Source organism: Anomalospiza imberbis, chromosome 5 (genome assembly GCF_031753505.1).
Source record: "Anomalospiza imberbis isolate Cuckoo-Finch-1a 21T00152 chromosome 5, ASM3175350v1, whole genome shotgun sequence".
Lineage (NCBI taxonomy): Eukaryota > Metazoa > Chordata > Aves > Passeriformes > Viduidae > Anomalospiza > Anomalospiza imberbis.
Window position 1 is genome coordinate 34198923 of NC_089685.1, and position 18844 is coordinate 34217766.

At 41.0% G+C, this 18844-nt stretch overlaps 1 protein-coding gene across 2 annotated transcripts; it reads left to right on the forward strand.

The window, feature by feature from the left end:
• The first annotated feature begins 397 nt into the window (after positions 1-397).
• Positions 398-18545, forward strand: MDM2 (MDM2 proto-oncogene). 2 transcript variants are annotated; one of them, XM_068190177.1, is made up of 11 exons: positions 398-548; positions 1124-1196; positions 3824-3898; positions 4246-4379; positions 4539-4588; positions 5857-5924; positions 6074-6167; positions 8705-8865; positions 9835-9990; positions 11347-11424; positions 12953-18545. In XM_068190177.1, the coding sequence occupies exons 2-11, from the start codon at positions 1128-1130 to the stop codon at positions 13520-13522; spliced, it is 1455 nt and encodes a 484-aa protein (XP_068046278.1). In that variant the 5' UTR covers positions 398-548; positions 1124-1127; the 3' UTR covers positions 13523-18545. The 2 variants fall into 2 exon arrangements, with proteins under 2 accessions (XP_068046278.1, XP_068046279.1); XM_068190178.1 differs by lacking the exon at positions 398-548 and adding an exon at positions 786-807.
• The last annotated feature ends 299 nt before the right edge of the window (positions 18546-18844 follow it).

The window sequence follows — 18844 nt, forward strand, 5'->3', positions numbered from 1 at the left end:
CGTCCAATTATCTTTGTATGCAGAGTTTTCTCCTAGCTCCATCTCTTAAATATCTCTGAAAAAAAAAAAACAAAAAAAAAAAAAAAAAAAACAAAAAAAAAACTTAGAAGACATGAGCGGCCGCTGGAAGAGGAACTGGTACTCAGGGGCGTTGCTGGGATGAGGCGGGCGGCCCAGCAGCCCCGGCCCAGCCGTGCCGCTGCCCTGGCAGAGGGCGCGGCTGGAGGGGCCTGTCCCTGTCCCTGTTCCTGTCCCTCTCCCTGTCCCTGTTCCTGTCCCTGTTCCTCTCCCTGTCCCTGTTCCTGTCCCTCTCCCTGTTCCTATCCCTGTTCCTGTCCCTGTTCCTGTCCCTGTCCCTGTGGGCCGCGTCCCGCAGCGCCCCGGCAGCGCGGGCCGCCGCTCGCAGCCCAGGGGGCGCTGCGGGCACCAACATGGCGGCGGGCGGCGCGCGCGGCGCGGCGCGGCCGCGGTAGAGGGTCCGGGCAGGGCCCGGCGGTCCCGGCGCTCCGCCCGCCGCGGGCCGGGCAGCGGAGCGGGCGTGGCTGGCGGTGCGTGGGGATCGATCGCGGCTCGCTCGGGGGCCGAGGGGGCGCCGGGGGTCTCGCTGGTCGCTCGGGCGGCCCTCGGTGTTGGGGGAGGGGCTCCCGCCGGGGGAACGGAGCCAGGGCAGGCCGCGCCGGGCGGGTGGGTGCGGGGCGCGGGGACGTCGCTGCTCCTCCACCGTTCCTCCACTGCTCCTCCACCGTTCCTCCACTGCTCCTCCACGGCGCCGTCTCTCCACGCCGCCGGACCCCCCCGCGTTCGGCGGCCGCGGTGAGTCAGCGCCGGGCCCGTCGCGCCCGCCCGCCCCTCGCGGTGACTCGGCGGCGGCGCTGCGGGTCATGCTCAGGCATGTCGGGCCGGGCCGGGCCGGCGCGGGAGCTAAGCCCTGACTTGCCTCCTCTTGGCAGCGCTATATAAGGCCAGGCTCGGCCCGACTCGGCACAGACACCGCCGCCAGAGTCCAGCGTGTGGGCTGGACGAGGCACCGAGGTGAGTGGGCCCCGCCGGCGTGGCGGCTGCCGCCCGCCCGGGTTGTGTCGCTGCGTGCCGCGTTCTGAGGTTGTTCTCCCCTTAACTGCAGGCAAATGTGCAATACCAAGATGTCCTCCCTTACGGATGCCTCCTCTGTCACCGCTTCGGAGCAAGAGGCGCTGGTCAGTAGCTGTTGGGCGCGTGGTTTTTTTGCATGCTTTTTGCAGAGTTTTTAGTGTCTAATTGAGAAGAATCACTGTGCTCAGCGAGAGATGGTTGGGGAAAAGCCAGGAAGTCCAGACAGTGAAGGTGGTCTCTCTTTGGTTCTGCAATAACCAAATCTTCAGCATAATTGGGAGTACAGGGTGATGGTATAGGTCTAGACTGTTTCCTGGAGACGTTTGCTGGTTTTTGCTTTCTTTTAATAAAAGGATCCTATGATCCGGTTTGATAGGGGTAAGTATTTCAGGTGGTAATTATTAACAGATCATAAGAGCTTTGCAAAATCTCAATCATACAAAACATGCAGTTGGTTGAAATAATCTGGAGATTTTCGACTTTCTCCTCTATTGGAATTTGTAAGAAGGTTGTAAGAAGAGTCTTCATATGTGTTTATGGCTTTGCATTTTCAGGCTTTCCATGATACAGTGACAGTTCTGTGGTTTTGTCCTTAGTTTTCCCGAGGATTGAAGCCTTTTACACCTGAAATGCGAGTTACTAAACTGCCTATGTACAATGATGGTTAAACTGGATTATCTTGTCTAGAAGGGTACAGTTTAAAAGTGTGGCCTTGACAGTAGAACTTCAAAAAAGTGAAATTGTAGAACAGCAGACTGTTCAGAATTGATTTCATTCATTTATGTCTTTTTTACGTCATCATATTGTGATATTACTGTCTCCTGTCAGATCTGCAAGGCTGCAGAGCTTGGAGGAGTCAGGAGGAGAGGGCTGGGGAGTAAAAGTGGGCTTAGTTGTGGATTCAGGGTTTTGAAACTGCCTTGCTGTGCTTAGCTGTCAGTAGTACTTGGATAACTTATTTTTTGCTTCCTTTATGAAACTAATATACACGCCACATGTTCTAAATAATTTAGTTCTTAGGAGGGGGTGAATGGACAGCTAATGTTGTCCACAAGCTTAGTTATTTTTTTCATTATGTGTAATTCTTGCAACTAATATCTTGTTAACTCACTGAAACTTTTGTTAGTTTTAGCAGATCTTTGGAATGGAATGAAGGGCAGTTCCCCTCCTCCACCCATCCCTCAAACATTTGTTGCTTGTCTCATGATATTTTATTCACACTTCCCTGTTTTGTTTTGGTGTGTTGTTTTTTTCTTTTACTTTCTGTGTTTATTTTTTACATTTTATTTTATCTAATATATCAGGATAGCTAAGTATTAGCCTGGTTTTAGAATGGTTATGCTATTGTTAAAGAGGTGACATGAGAATATACTGCTTTGGGAGCATCAGTGGCTCCACAGGCTTTGCTGTGGTGGCAGCCCCTGCAGCTTGTTCTCATCTGCTGCACTGGTGCTGGCACAGCTGTGTGGGACGGTGCAGTTTGTATTTATGGGGGAAAAGTGATTTTTCTTGTTTAACGTTCCTTCCTCTGCCTTGGCAATTGTCATAGACTGACTGCAGATTAAACTGCTGGCATGGTGCGTGGGTGGGAGGCCATTGCAGAGGTGGGAGTGAGTGAAGTATGATGGAAGGGACGGGGTATGCTTGTCCTGGCTAAGAAAAGTCTTCAGAGGTAAAGCAGCCCAGTTGGCAAATGCAAAACCAAAACCTCAGAAACAGTCACAGAAAGAGACTAAGAAAGAGGTGGACCAGTGTTTTATGACTTGCACTCTGGACTAACAGTCACAGAGGTCTGTTTCCATACTCCTCCCCCTTTGGGAGTTGTGATAATGGTTAAAGGAGTGAAGCTGAGTTCCCCATGACCCAGCCCTGGACTTGGAACTAATAAACAAATTCTGTAGCTCCAATTAAGGAATTTGTATTTACCAATGTGTTGAGGTTTAACCCCAGCTGCCAGCTAGGTAGCATGGAGCACCTTGTTCCCTGCCCCCCAGCCCCCTCTGTGGTGGGATAGGGAAAAAAGGCAAAATCTGTTAATTTAATAACTGGAAGTATAAGAGTAATAGTAAAGAAAAGGGAGAGTAGTTAAATAGTAGTAGTAAAAAAAAAGAAAAGGGAATAGTAAAGAAAAGGGAGACTTGGACTTGTCTGTCCAAGGCAGACAAGCGTTGCACAGTGCAATTGCTTACCACCTGCTGATGGATGCCCAGCCCATCCCCAAGCATCAGTCAGCACCTCCTGGCCAGCTCCCCTGTTCATAACACTAGGCCTGACATTCTGTGCTGACCATGCTCCCTCATGGCTTGTTGTGCATATCCTCACTGGCAGAGTGTGGGACACTGATAAGTCCTTGGTTTTGTGTAGCTACTTAGCAACAACAAAAACATCGGTGTGTTGTGAACATTATTTTCTCTCTAAATCAAAAACACAGCACTGTACAAGCTACTAGGAAGAAAATTAATTATCCCAGCTGAAACCAGGGGACAGTGAAAGACTGGGGTTTGAGCTTGAGCTAAGATGTACAGTGTATGAGAAATATAGTATGATTTAGTTCATATTATTTGCTTTTAAGTTTGAACTTTACAAAGTGAAAAACTAGAATGAAGATAGGTTTTAATGCAGTTGTATGTTTGCATATCATATTAATACAGAAAGAGAAGGACAGCTGGTATAAATAAATGTTTTCTTGGTGAATAATTAGTGCATATTGTTATTCTCCTTCCACACACAGGTTAAACCAAAGCCACTATTGTTGAAATTGTTAAAGTTAGCTGGTGCTGAAAAGGACACTTTTACTATGAAGGAGGTGAGAACTTTTAACCACTAAAGGTAGACTACAGTGAGAACAGATTGTTTTGGGTTGGGTAAATGGAGGGGGCAGTGTTGTTCATAGCTTGTCTAGAAATTGAGATAAGACAATGTTTATTCTCCTACTGACTGGGTATTTAGCAAGTTTCTCAAAAATCTGAACAAAAGTTTCTGGTGGTCAGTGAAATAGTAGTGTTCTTCTCGAATGATAGATGAAAATCTGTCAGCTCAAAGAGTTTTAGGTAGAGTTTGAAGAGTAAATTTCAATGTATTTAATATGTTTTGTCTCTTATACTTTAGGAAACAACCTGGATATTTAACATCTATATTTAATTTATTTCACAGGTAATATTCTATATTGGACAATATATTATGTCTAAGCAATTATATGATGAAAAACAGCAGCATATTGTACACTGTGCAAATGATCTCCTGGGGGATTTATTTGGAGTAACAAGCTTTTCAGTAAAAGAACACAGGTAAAATGGGATTCTTTTCTGAGAGTCTGGTTGGGAAATAATGAAGAACATCGTGCATATGTCCCTTTTTTAACTCTTCGCGTCTTCAAAGATGGTAAGCTCTCTTTTATGGTTACATGTAGCTAACTTGTATCATCTCTTTCTTTATCCTTATTTAAGGAGACTATATTCAATGATTTCCAGAAATCTGATAGCAATCAATCAACAAGGTAAGCTAGTTTAGGCGGGTAATTTGTTTGGGAAACAGCAGTAGGGAAGATAGAATTTACATAATGAATCTTGCAGGTAGTGATCAGATAACAGCTAGCTCTCCATTATTAGCTATTTGGCTTTGCTCACTATAGTCCAGAGCAATCACAAATGGTGAATCAAAGCAAGCACTTGTTTCCTCAGGAGGAGAAAAAAATTGGGTAATTTTATTGGACTAGAACCAGATAAAACACAGAGCTGAATAAAAAGGCTACTAAATTACAAACTTAAGTCATTTGCTTGTCTTTGTTACTGATAAAGTCCTCAACAACATACAAAATTTTAGTATTAAAAATAAGCTTATTCAACTTGCACCAGCAATAAAATCAGGGCAAAGACTGTTTTTTTTATGTTGAAGTTCTGTTTTAATTTGCACAACTGAATGTGAAGTGCATTTAGAACTGGTCATTCTTGGCTATACTCAGCCCTTTTTTAAATGGGCAGTATACTTTTATGTACCTTTGTGGTGATGCTGTGGATAGCCACTCCTTAAATGCAGAATTGTTATACACAGTCCTGCACAGTATAAAAAGTGCTCAATATAGCTGTAATTTTTGCCTAATATAGGGTATGAAACAGAAGTTAAACAGTGGAAGCCATTTTGTAAATTGGCCTCTACATCTGTATAAAGACACCCTTTGTTTCTGGTTTTTCCTAAAGGCAAGTGTTCAGCTGCTGAAGGTGGGAAACATGCTCTCTTTGTCATCCCCATTGTTAACCTTGCAAACTTAAATTTATCTTCCAGTTCTTTTTTCATGGAAGACTCTTTATTAATTTAGGATCTGTCTGTTAGTAAGCATATATCATTAACAACAGCTATTTTTTCTTCTATTGTATGTCTTTTAATCTCAGGGGTCCCATAAGATAAGTGGTAAAAAGCAATTTGGGGAGGAGCAAGTAATTACATTTCCTGCTTATATTCTTTTATATCTGCAGAATCAGAGTTTTATGCACAGACTTCATTTGAAGCCGTTTATAACAGAATTCTGAGGTGCTTTCAGTTGACATTTCTTCTTTCTCCCCACATTTCCATTTCAGTGATGTTACAGGGAAGGTGCTGTAAACACAGCACCTTCAAAGGTGCTGTGAAAAACAAAGGAACAGTGTGTTTTTTCCATTGTTGCAAAATGTCTGGATTTAAAACTTTACTTAGAATTTACTTTTTCAGCCTGAAAATTGACTTTTTCTGCTATATTGTATTATGAGTTTTATTTTGGTTTGGTTTCAGACTCTACCCTTGGTGACACACGTGAGGATGATGCCACATCTCAGCTTGAAGAAGGGAATGTTATTAAGGTGCTATTTTTATTTTATTTGAATATATTTTCTGAGTTTTACGTTCTATTCAGTTTTGCATGATAGTGTCAGTGGTTTAATGTAGTAAGTTGATTCTTGCATTTTACCTCATATTTATGCTCAGGCTTACTCAGTATTTCTGTTATCAGGAGTCTAGGCAAGAGTTAGAAGAGAACCAGACTTCATCAAACATGGCTTCCCAACCAACTACATCTTCTAGGAGGAGGACACACAGTGAATCTGGTATCTGAAAATTTATGATGCAGAGCTTTCAGTAGCATGGCCACTTGGAGGGAAAAGCTACATTCTCCTGCCTTGCTGAGTTGAAAGATGCTGGCAAATACTGCTCATGTTTCTCTGCTTATCTAAAACAAAATGTTCAGTCTGAAAGAAAAACACAATTCCTTGCATTGCTCCAGTGTCATGTTAAAGTTTGGATGTCTAGAGTTGTTAGTAAGATGATGGAATAACTTATTCCACAGCTCTGTTAAACTTTCACATCAGCAGGACTTTATCAGTTGTGTTACCTTCATGATGAGAACACTTTTGTTTGTAATCTACTGATACCATCAATTTAATTTCAATTCCCTCTGTAGACAGCCACAAAATTTGAAATTTTGTTTGTTCATTAAAGCCAGTTTTCTTTGGATTTCAACTGGTGGGAGGCATCAAAGGTGTGGTTGTAACACAGGATGATTTTGGATATATTCAGGTACCTTAGCATTCATTAAGCACTTGTTAAAACATCTGGTGACCTAGGCATCATATTTGCCTCCCCTTTGTCTTTACTGTGGTTATTCAATAATCACTGGCAAGGACATTTTCAAAACACAAATTGTTGTTTCTGATAAGTAGCAATAACAATCTGGTCAGTGTAAACCTGGTTTAGCTTCTCAATTGGAAGTGTTTGCTACAGTTCTGTGTAAATACTATTGTGTGAAATTTCTTACATTAGTTTGTTCCATCACTTACTGTCTTGCCTCATGACTTGGTGGTTGCACTTACCTGGGCAGTGATAACCTTCTGTCACTGCATAGAACTTCCTTTTCTTCACTTGTTTAGGAGCATTTTTCAGTTCCTTAGCTTTCAAGTAGTGTTTTTTGTGTCCCTCATAGGCCACTATTATGTTAAGTCAGTCCCAGACCAGTGCTGTGTTGCTGAGCGGTTTGCACTAAATTAAAAGAACATTTTAATGTTGTAACTAAAACTGATGAAAGGATGGAAAGTCTTGGTTAAACATCACAACCTGTAATATTTCAGCATGACACAGAGCACATAAGGTTCTGGGTTATGCTTAATTATTGTAGGTTTGATTATTAACTCTTGCCTTGCATCCATTTATTAGTTTGTTACAACCTTAAGAGTTCTTTTAATATAGTGTTTTTATATACAATTTTTTTCTAATTTATAGGAAATCTTCCCTTTAAACCACTATTATTGTTAAATTGGGACAGTAGTGGCTCCTTTGGAGCCACTTAAATAGTGTGTAGAGACCTTGTGGTGATACAGTATCAGTACGGCATGGAGCCATGACAACTAAATGAGGACAACGATGGACAGGAGCAACCTTTGGGCCTGGGGGCACCATGTTTGGTGGGGCTCTCAGGGCGGAAAAAAGAAAAGAAAGGGGCTGAGCCAAGAAGCACCAAGGGAGAGTAAGAGAAGTCTCAAAGTATGTACAAGTGTTTTGTTCTCCTATTTTTTTTTGTTGTTGTTTTTTTAACAATGAAAGATTCAAGACTTGAAGACTTGCAGATTGTCACAGTGTGATTTGCAAGGCAAGGGAGACAGTGGGCAGCAGAGGGTGGGTGCAAAAGGCACCTGTAGCAGGCTCATACTGAGGCCTGTTGAACCAAAAGTTCTTAGCATCTTGGGAGGTTTTCACTCTGCTGTACTGACATGCTGAATTTGCAACACGTTTTTATGTAAAGTTGTAAACCAAATGCTCTAGAAGTCAATGGAGCTGAATTTTGACTGACTTACTGCTAAAATGCTGTGCCCTTAGTCCTTGCACTGCTGTAGGTGATTGTTCCAAAACACGATGTAGTTGCAAAGCATTGTCTTTTTGCCTTCAAACCAAGCATGCTTAGTATGCAGAGCTTAAAGCAATGCTTTCAGAGTTCAGCTTTTGCATAGTATGTTTGAAGATTTTCTTGCGAGGGTGCGATGAAAGTTCTAACAGTTTCTTATAAAAATCTTGTTGGGCAAATACAATTACATACAACTATTCCCTGATAAATATGTTGAGGTGTCTGAAACTTGAACTTGAACTTACCTTGCTTAGCACAAGGTGCTCTGTATGCATGCGAACTGGGAACTAAGTGCTCTATCTCCCTACAAATTCTGGGGTGGACTCAGAAGCCCTCTGAAAGTGCCTTTCTGTCTGTTGCCTGTAGAGGGAGTGAGGACAAGTAAGATTTTAATTGTATTTCTTTAAATCAGGAGGGTTTAATGTCATGTGTGGAGTAATAATTCTTTCAAATTTGCAATTGTTTTCCATGTGGTGACTGCCATTCATAAGCTGTGTTGATGGGACAAGTGGGGAAAGCCAGCCCCTGAAGTAATGGTTTCAGAAATGTTTCACACTGTATGGATATAAGAGTTATTGTGTCTTTTTAAATATGTCTTAGTGCCCTTTTGCCCCATTAAAAAATACTGTAATATTTTACTTTATTAGATTTCTTTGTAGTAAATTGTAATTTAAGCTTCTGTTCAGAAAATTCAAAACTGCACATCGCATAGATGTTTTTGAGTAATTAAGAATTCTTGACTATGCCCAGAAAAAAATTCTTCGGATGATCTGCACAGTGAGAGAAGAAAGCGACACAAGTCAGAGAACATTTCAGTGACGTTTGATGAAAGTCTCTCATGGTGTGTAGTCAGTGGTCTGTGCCGTGAAAGAAGCAATAGCAGTGATTCAACAGATTCTCTTTCCATTCCTGTAAGTCAAAATGGAAAAGTAAAGTGTTTTTTTGGTACAAATTTTGCAGATGACACAAGTGCAAACATGCATCTGAAAACACAATGTTCTTAATTAAAAGCAGGAGCGCCTGCAGTGGTGTCTGAGAAAAGAAAAGATTGAAAGAAAAGTAGGTGTGTGGGTGGAGTGGGGTTTTTCATAGGTCTGCTGGCAAAGCTGAAGTGAATTTTTTTAAAATATTAATGATGAATATTCTTTAAAAACCAAGATCCCCACTGCTTGGCACAGTATGGGAAAATGTCAAACAGATTTTGTGTTTTAAAATAAGTATTTCTTAGCGTACTAAGAGATGAAAAAGTCATTCCATATTTCAAAGTTAGGTGTTAGTTCTGGTAACTGTACCCAGTGGAATGGATGCTGATGGTGCATTGTATTCATTTGTCATGCCACAACTTGGAAGTTTTACATTGTTTTTAGCAAACACTAGGTCAAATTTGTGGTTCAGTTAAGTATTGAAGAGCCGAACTAACAGTATTTGTAGTCACATACTGTGTTGTAAATTGACAGAACTTACACTGTATTTTCAGTCTTCCTATTTTGTAATTGTTAGCCATGGTCTCAGATTAAACAGAATTTTTAAGAATAGGGAATTTAATGACATGCAGCCAAAAGATACCAGCTTCTTGCATCTGTTCTTTCACTTTTTAGGAGGGACTTTCTGAAATAATAACTGCAGCCTTTCAGCTGCCTGTAGGCTGAGTGCAGTTTCTTATTCCAGAGCCAGCAAAAGGCTTCCAGACCTAGCTTTATTTTTACCCACCTATAATTTATCTCTTAAAAAGTACGGTGTCTCACAGCAGCTGGTCCTTTTTCTTCCATAGCTAATTATATTGAGTAGTACAATTTTATCCGAGAGTTGTTTTATCAGCAATGTTATGTATATGGACTGCTGAGGTTGAATGTGTGCTTTCTTTTTTTTGTTTTCTTCAGGATCTTGATGCTAGTTCATTAAGCGAAAACTCGGATTGGTTTGACCACGGTTCTGTATCAGACCAGTTCAGTGTTGAGTTTGAAGTTGAGTCTATTTATTCAGAAGATTATAGCCATAATGAAGAAGGGCAGGAGCTCACTGATGAAGATGATGAGGTACTATCTGCTTTCCTTGTTTGACCCTGGGGGGAGGGGATGAGAAAGAAAAGGAATTTCAACATGAAAAATTCTTGTAAGTTTCCAAGGAGAACTCTTCAGGTATATTTTGGAACTGCATGTGCTGGTGTCACAGTCTGCACCCAGTTGTTCATTAAATCAAATTACGTGTCAGTACAGTTGGGTCACCCTTGTACGACCCACCAGCCAGTGACTGAAACAGTGCTGACTGTTTCTGCAGGCTCTGAAATGGGCTGGATAGGAAAGTCTGGGTGCTTAACTTCTCTCACCAGCTGTTGAAGTCTGTGATATAGTCTTTCTGGATTTTTAATTCTAGAAGCTTTGACGACACTTGATACCTAAGGAAACTTTTCTGAGTAACTATTTCCAAAGGGATATGTCCAAGTTTTTTGCCTCTGAATTTAAATGTTTCATAGAGATGCTGAACCAAAGTTTTAGGAATTTTATTAGTAGGCAAGAAGACAGAAAAATTTGGATTACTGCAGTTTTCAAGAGATCTCTAGAATGTCAGGAATGAAGTGAGAATGTATGTGGGGTTTTCTTTCTGGGTTAGCTTTCTGTTACTTTAGAGAGGTTAATGAGCTCACGGCAAGACTGGGTGAGTACCAAAGGCAGAATTCATCAGGGACATACATGATTGTGGTACCTGAGAGGCTGAATGGGACTGACTGTACTGATGTACACCAAGTTGTAGTGTAGTGCAGAGCTGCACCCTGAGAGAGGATGGTAATTTGGAGGAGGAGAGGATTGAGGTGTGCTCCTGCTCCAGACAGTAGTTTTGGGAATTGCAGAATGACTGGTATTCGAAGGAGCCTCTGGTGGGTTGTCTTACCCATCCGCCCTGGCTCAGGCAGAGCTGATTGCCCAGGTCCATGTCCAGTTGTCTTGACTATATGCAGGGATGGGGCTTCATAGATGCTCAGGGCAACCCATGCCAGTGCTCCTTCATCCTCACAGTAAAAGGTGTCCCCTGTTATTCAGAGGGAACCTCCTGTGTTTAATTTGTGCTAGTTGCCCCTTGTCCTGCCACTGGACACCACTGAAAAGAGCATGGCTCTGTGTTCTTGATGCCATCCTTTCAGGTATTTACCCACATGGACCAGGCACCCCCTCCCCTGAGCCTTCTCCTGGCTGAACATTCCCAGCTCTTTCAGCCTTTCCTCACATAAGAGCTCCTCTAATCCATTAATAATCTTAATAGACTCTCCAGTAGCTTGCTATCTGAAAATCTTATCAGGTTAAAAATATTTGTGTTTTTATTAAATGCCAAAAGCTAGTTTTATATATATATATATATATATATATATTTATTTATTTATTTTTTATTTAAACTAGGTTTATCAGCTGACTATTTATCAGGACGAAGATAGTGATGCTGATTCATTTGATGAAGATCCAGAGATTTCTCTAGCTGTGAGTAAAAACTTGTCTGGTGAAGCATCGTAAATTGGGTAGACTAACATACAGTAGAAAAAGTATAGATGAATTCTGTTACTACCAGTGATTTTTTTAAGAATTAAATTGGATTTTTCTAGGCGTGAAGGTTCCAATACAGTATTTTAATTACTGATTATTAAGGAACATGTGATTATTGAGGAATCTTGGGGTTTTTTTTAAATGGTTAATAAACTTCCTAATCCATTAATCCCATGCTAATTTACCATTTCATTGACTTAATGGAAGGAAGTTATTTGGAGCCTAAATCTGACTTTCTGCACAAAATGGAAAAAAATTAAAACCATAGTCATGTACATTTTAAAAACTCTTCCTGTAAGTCAGAATACCTAGTTTTATTGTCCAGCTTGAATGAAGGTATCTGTAACATACAGATAAGAAGGCAAGCCTTTTTTCAGAACAGACCTGTTAAAGTAAAAGGGGCTTCTGCTACATTCTGTGAGACCGTTCTTGAAGAGTGGGAAGAAATTGACAGTCTAGAGGCAAAGTATGGAGATGTTTGTGAAAAAAACACTGCATTTTAATTCTAGTGTGTGCTGTCTCCTTATTTATATTTGCTTTTCTCATTTGACACATGAATATGAATTAAAGCTGGTTTGTGGAACTGTGAAGTGTTCCAGTCCCGTAATAGTCTGTAGGACTGAGGCACTTGGTGTGTTAAAGACAGGGCTGGCCACCTTCTGAAAACACAGCAGTGTTTGTGTGTGGAAAATGGAGACCTGTATATTATTTTTAGGATTTAAAATTTGTCTCATAAGCTTTTGATGTTACTGATGTTATTCAGGACTCGTGTAAGTTTTGGGTTGTTTCTTTTTTGTTTTGATTTCTCGTACAGCTTGCATTTTTTCTAAGAAGGGTCTCTGTCCTTAAAAGCAAAGTGAATTTTTAACGAAACAGTGGTTTATTTGCATTGTAGCCCTTGGAGTAACCTCTGAGAGGCTGATGCACCACTTTGTTTTTGCCCTTTTATTTTGTTTTCCTTTCCCCGTTCTTCCCGTCTGTTTTTGCATTGGCCGATGTTTTCTCTGGTGCGGCTGTGTCGGAGCGCCCTCACCCGGCCGCTTTGTGCACCAACAGCTCAGCAAACCGCAGGGAAAGGGTGCCTCCGTCTTCCATAGCTGCCGTTGGGGAAGTCCATAGTCGAAACGAAGGGAAATTATGACCTTTTTAACGAGTTTTTCATGAGGGCCTCTGAAGAATTTTGTGGTCTGCTTTCTGCAGTTTTGCATGTGAAATAATGAATTGTTCTATTCACAAACCTACTGCAAAATGAAGGAAAGCCAGAGTCCTTTTGAAATAAGAACCATTTTAATCTAGAACTGTAAAATGGGGCCAAAACCACTGAATGGAATTTTAAAATTGTAAACAAGTTGATAGCTCAACATAATAATTATTTTGGCAGTAATAAATTGTTTATAATATCTGAATACTTCAGTTGTAAGTGTTCCAAGTAGCTTAAGCTGTTCCAACCTTTGATTCACTAAAGGATTATTGGAAGTGTCCTGAATGTAATGAAATGAATCCTCCGCTTCCACGCCATTGCCACAGATGCTGGGCTCTTCGTGAAGATTGGCTGCCAGATGAAAAGAGTGAGAAATTGGAAAAGAGCAAATTAGAAGCCTCTTTTCCTGCAGAGTCTGGAGAAGGTTTTGATGTTCCTGACTGCAAGACAACAAAAATGACTGAAGATAAAGAACCAGCTGTGGATGAGAATGAGGATAAAGCAGTACAGCTTTCTGAGTCCCAGGAAAGTGAAGGTTATTCCCAGCCATCAACATCAAGCAGCATGTTCTGTAGCAGTCAGGAGGACTTCAAGGAACCCGAGAAGAGAGAAATGCAAGACAAAGAGGAAAGCATGGAATGCAGTCTGCCTGTTAGCAGCATAGAGCCGTGTGTCATATGTCAGAGCAGACCTAAAAATGGCTGCATAGTACACGGCAAAACGGGACACCTCATGTCATGTTTTACCTGTGCAAAAAAGCTCAAGAAGAGGAACAAACCCTGCCCAGTGTGTAGGCAGCCCATACAAATGATTGTACTAACTTATTTTAGTTAGACATGTGTTGACCGGAAAGCTGCAAAAGAAAGTTCATAAACTGGTTAAGAGAGTAAGAAAATATTTTTGTATGCTTATTGGAAAATTAATATTTTGTGTCTCTTGGCGTTCTGTCTGAAAAGTAATTGCTGATATAACTGCACTGGAGTTATTAAGAGGTTTGCCTAATACTCATAAGTCAACCTGGAGATTTTAAATCCCTCTCAGTAGAAGTAACCAGGTCCTCTAGACCACCTGCCTCTCCCAAGTGTTTTAATGTTCCATGCAAGTTAGTGACATTTGTTTTATTGAATTAAATACATTCATTAAAATCCCAAACTCAATAATTGTTGGAGGAGAGACATGTTGAAGTGTTTATTTCTGCAAGTTCCTCATTTAAGAAAATATATTATCCCGGTTCCATTTTTTTGTTGCTTGGTGAAGATATAAGGCTCAATCAGACCCCTCTGAATAAGTCAGTAAAATGAATAAATAGAATCTTTTCTTAAATTCTTTCAGTTAACCAAATTCTGTGGGAGATCTTACCAGGAAGTAGGGAAAGAAGTGGTAGAAAATAATTAATATTTTGGAAACAGAAAAGGGTATTTTGTGTCTTATTTTTGTGGTGTGCATTGTGAACTTAAGGGCTGGCTGTGTGTCCCCTGAGAAGTCATTGATCCAAGCTCAGTCATACAGTTCTCTCTCAAACATCCTGAGAAACTCACATTTGTGGTTTTGGAGGTCTGTACTGATTATGATTATTAGTAATTTAGCAGCATGAAACAAGTCTCAGGCAGACAAGATAAATGAAGGATATACTATGAACTGTCATGTCAGGTAGTCTTAGGGGACAGTTTTTCTGCACTTCTTTCTGACTTAGCAGAATACATTCAACTGTATTGCTACATTCACTGTAATAAAAATAGAAAAAATTCACCTTCATCTGCAGAAACAATTAAGCTGTGCAGTTCCAGTCCACATTCTGTAAGTGTGGTAGTCTTTCCAACTGTACTTATCTATATCACAAAAATTCTGAAAATCTTTTGCAAGGTGTTAGGCCAACTCAAAGTTGGTCTCGTTGGACCTGTCCTTTACTGCTTTTAGCTCTTGTCTCCTCACTGTACTTTGTCAAAGACTTTGTGAAACTTACCAGTTCTGTGCCCAGGGAGTCTGCTGCCTGCCTCAGTTCTGGGGCCCTTCAGGCAAGGTGGTGTGAGTGTGGGAACCAGGATGTGGTAAAGATCACTCAGCTGCCTTTCACATGGAGTTTCTCTACCCAGTGAGTGATACTTACTCCTTTGGAAAACTGTGTTACAAGAGGAATTGTATATTTTTAGAACCTTTTATTTTTATATGTAGTTGCTGATTGTCTGCCCAATAGGGAATGACAGATAAACAGTCAGGGGAGTGCCAAGAGTAGAGATGTAGTCCAAGTGCAGGAATTGTGCTGTGTTACCATCTTAGAGCTTCCCTAACATCAGCAGTATAAAATTGCTAATGCCTGTGTGCTGGCACAGAGACTCCTGCTGTTCTTAACTGCAGAGCTGCAAATGCCTGGAAGTATCCAGGAAAAGGACATAAAGACTTAGTAAATCTTTTGTTGTGACTCGGTTGAAAAGTAGTAACTTCATAGGTAAAGACAATTATTGGGATCATTCACATTTTGGTCATACATTTGAGCTATTTCTTTGCCAGTAAAAGATACTGGTGTACCCGAAGTTCTAACACAGTTAATTTTAAGTAAACAAAATATAAACCACAGTTGTATTCATTCAAATTCTTACTTGCAAGTTTCTTGCCTCCTGCACTTTGTAAAGGGACATCAGTTAGCTGGAAGTTAATGGAAGTTTTTTGATCAGCAGAAACCTTTCATGGGTTTTATAGGATTTGATAATCCTTCAGCTTGAGATAGAGAAGGCCGTTGGGCAGATAATTTTTTCAAGTAGGGATATTAACAGAGGGCTACTTGCCTGTCTTTGCACTTCCTATTAATGTGGTTTTTTTTTAGTTTTGATTTGATAAACTTAGGTGCTGTGAGGCTTGCAGAGGTTCTTCCTTGCACCTGCAGGTGAGAGAGAACTGTAGATGTGTATATGCAGATGCATCAATAACATGGGGACTGTACCTAAAAAGTTTCATCTTCTTACGAAGCTTTGTCCACTGCATTGTCTCCCATGTCTTCCCCTCTCTCAGCATGATGCCTTCTCTGCAGTGGCTGCCCTGGCTGTGTAGTTGCAGTGCTGGGGGAGCAGCTGTCCTTGTCTAGTTCCTGTTGGGACAAATTGTGCCATCCACTCTCGGCATTCTTTTCCAGTCACACGCCTTCTGTTGCAGAGAATAGCCCTGGAAATACCTTCCACTTGCTGGTGGGAGGAAACGGGGCATTTTAATTTCTGCAGCTGCAAATCACTGTGTCAAGTATTTTGGTTTGAGTTATATTTTATGGCTTAATATTATTCTTAATGACTTCTAGTGCAACTTTAGTTTGGTTGGCGTGGGTGCGTGCCTTCCAGATGGAAGTGATGGGTATTGATGCCTGTTCCTTTGGGGACACTGGCAGGCAAGTGCAAGTGCAGGCCTGGAGCCCGGGGGTTGTGTCACAGTGACTCCCGTGCTGCCTCCTGCCTGTGGCCTGGAGCCTTTGGCTCTGCCTCCACCCTGCCTCCCGGCCTGGCCGCGCTCCGCGTGTGGACATGAGCACTGAGCACCCTGCTTGTGCTGCCCTTGGGTAGTAAACACGCTCCTGGCCTTCAGTAGTAGCACAAAAATCAGTAAAGTTTTGGTACAAAACTTTAGAGATCCTTATTTAATATCGCACACATATTAATCTTTAATTTATTGCTGTTTGTAAATATCCTTGTGCTCACAGTTGATGTTTTGAGCTCTAATTTATTGAAATAGTCTACTGCTACACGTGTAGTTATGTAGCTATGCTTATTTAGTAAATCACAGGCTCAAGAAAAATATTTTAAGAAATGTAGCATTAAAATTCAGAGAAATACTTGTATTATATTCAGATTGAGAAGGGCACAGGAAGATTTATGGCTGTGTTTCCTATTTTCCTTCCTTTGAAACAACTTCTGCATTGAACCTAAACAAGGTTTATTGAATAGAGATGGTGCTGGTCCAACATCAGCATAGTGAAAATATTATGGTGGTGTTTTGCTTTCCTTTGGAATGCTTTTGCATCCCTCAGTACAGTCAAGGAGCTGACTGACTGCTTCCTTCCAGGTGCTGGTACCACTGGAGGTCATGGTCTAGGAGATGCAGGATGGTGATGAGAGGCTTTAAGGTTAATTTGCAAAGGCGGTAATGGCTTTTGCCTTTGGACACATGACCATGAAGGTTGCCGGGGAGGCCAGATGCCTGCAGGATGCAACTGTATGTGATTTTCAGTAATTTTATTTTCTTAGTCTCTTCCTTCTTGCACATCAGGTAGACAATAGTTATGTACAAATGGTGCAAGAACTTGCATTTATTCTTTTTTAGAAAGTACAGTAAACCTACTTGTTGTTTAAATACAAGTCTTTAACTATTTACCTCTTTGTTAGTATGGACATTGTTTAAGTATTGAAATTCACCCCACACCAGCAGGATTGTGGGCTGTGCCATCCTGTGCCTCTCCCCTTAGCAGATGATTTAGAAAGGGTAAAAGTGCTTCAAAATGATCACTGGTGAAAAGCTTACATTCCTTCTAAGAGTGTGGTACGATTTCTATCACTTAGTTCTGTTTGCTGTACATTTGTTCAAATGTCACTATCTCTGAAGTGTCTGTGGGTATGAAGATTTTTTCAGATTTTTTCTCTTTTATGACTAATTTGAGGAAGAGAAAATTCCTCATTCTTACAGAGTGTGTCAACAAGAATAATTGTTTCAGAAAATTGTATCTTAAAAAGAGATATTAGAAGATTATTAAGACCTGAATGAAAGTGAATAAACCGAATAAATAGGTTAAAAATAGGCGTGAAGATTTTTTTCTTCCCCATTTTAATCTAAGGCTGTTGTTCTGTTAGGGCATAACTTTAGGTGGAGTCTATGATTTTGAAGCAAGTAATTTATTCAGTATATGAACTTGCCATGCATACAGTGGGGCAGGAGTTATCCCTTATTCCAGGATGGTACAGCATTTTGTTGTGCAACATTTGGTCTGAAAAGGGGCATTTGCTGTTGTGGGGCTTCCCTGTGGGAGGAGCATATTGGACAGGTTCACGGGACTTGTGGACAGGCAGTGTTGCCATGGAGGGGCTTGTAGGGCAGCCTTGGTCCCGCAGCACAGCAGAACCTTGCTGGAGCATCAGCCCTCTCCTTTTTAGGCCCTGCCCTGCCTTTCCAGCTCCTCCATACCGGAGTCCAAGGCACATCTTGTTCTTTAAAGGTTCCACAAGCAGAGCACAAAACCCAGCTTAAGGTTTTAACAATGGATTGCACTTACTGGATTTGAAAAACTGTTGCTTTTAACTAAAGTGTGGGGGTTTTGTTAGGGATTTTTTTTTTTTAGCACAGATGCACTGAAAGCTTCAAGTGAATGCTGCTTTCATGTATCTATAGCTATATTACACATGTGAAATTTGTCAGTGATACTTAAAAAGGTGGTGGTTCCCCTTTTGAGTAGATGCTTTAGCTTAACAGCCTGCTTTTAAAGGACAGTTCTTGGTCTTGAGCCACAGTAGTGGCTGTCAGGATGATGATTATTTAACACCTGAAACACCAATGGCTTTTCTAAAATCAGAATCTTTGTTGTCTGACTACACATAGCTGGGATGACTGTTGAATAGAGTAGTTATAGTGAATTTAAATAACTATGCAGCACACTTTCAAGAGCTTGACCTGTTGCATTACTTTCCAGCTACCCAGTGCATGTGTGACCACAGTCAGTAACCATTAAAATGCAAGTATCCATTCCAATTGCACACAGTATAGACCCATTTATGAGAAGTTTCACATCTGTTACATTTATCTTTCAGTTTTCAGTTTTTCCTTTTCTGATGAAAATTGAGTACTGTGTTCCATTTAAAAGCTTTAAATAAAGATTTGTTTATATACTACATGGTGCTCTTTTTTTTTTTTTCATGTCAATTACTTGATTGTTAGAAGTTCTGGTACTTTGTTTTCACACAGATTCTTACTTTTGTGAGCCAGCACACAGCCTGTTTCTGCCCCCACTCAGCCACTGGACTGCTGACTTGTGTCAGATTTCTTTGGTTTGGAAGATTTAAACTCAAGGAATCTCTCATTCTTCCTGCTACAAGTGGCAGGATCAGTGACAGGATTTAGCTGATAATTACTTCTCTGTGTGGTAAACAACCCACAGCAGACCAGAGGGTGAGAAAAGGTAGAAAATGC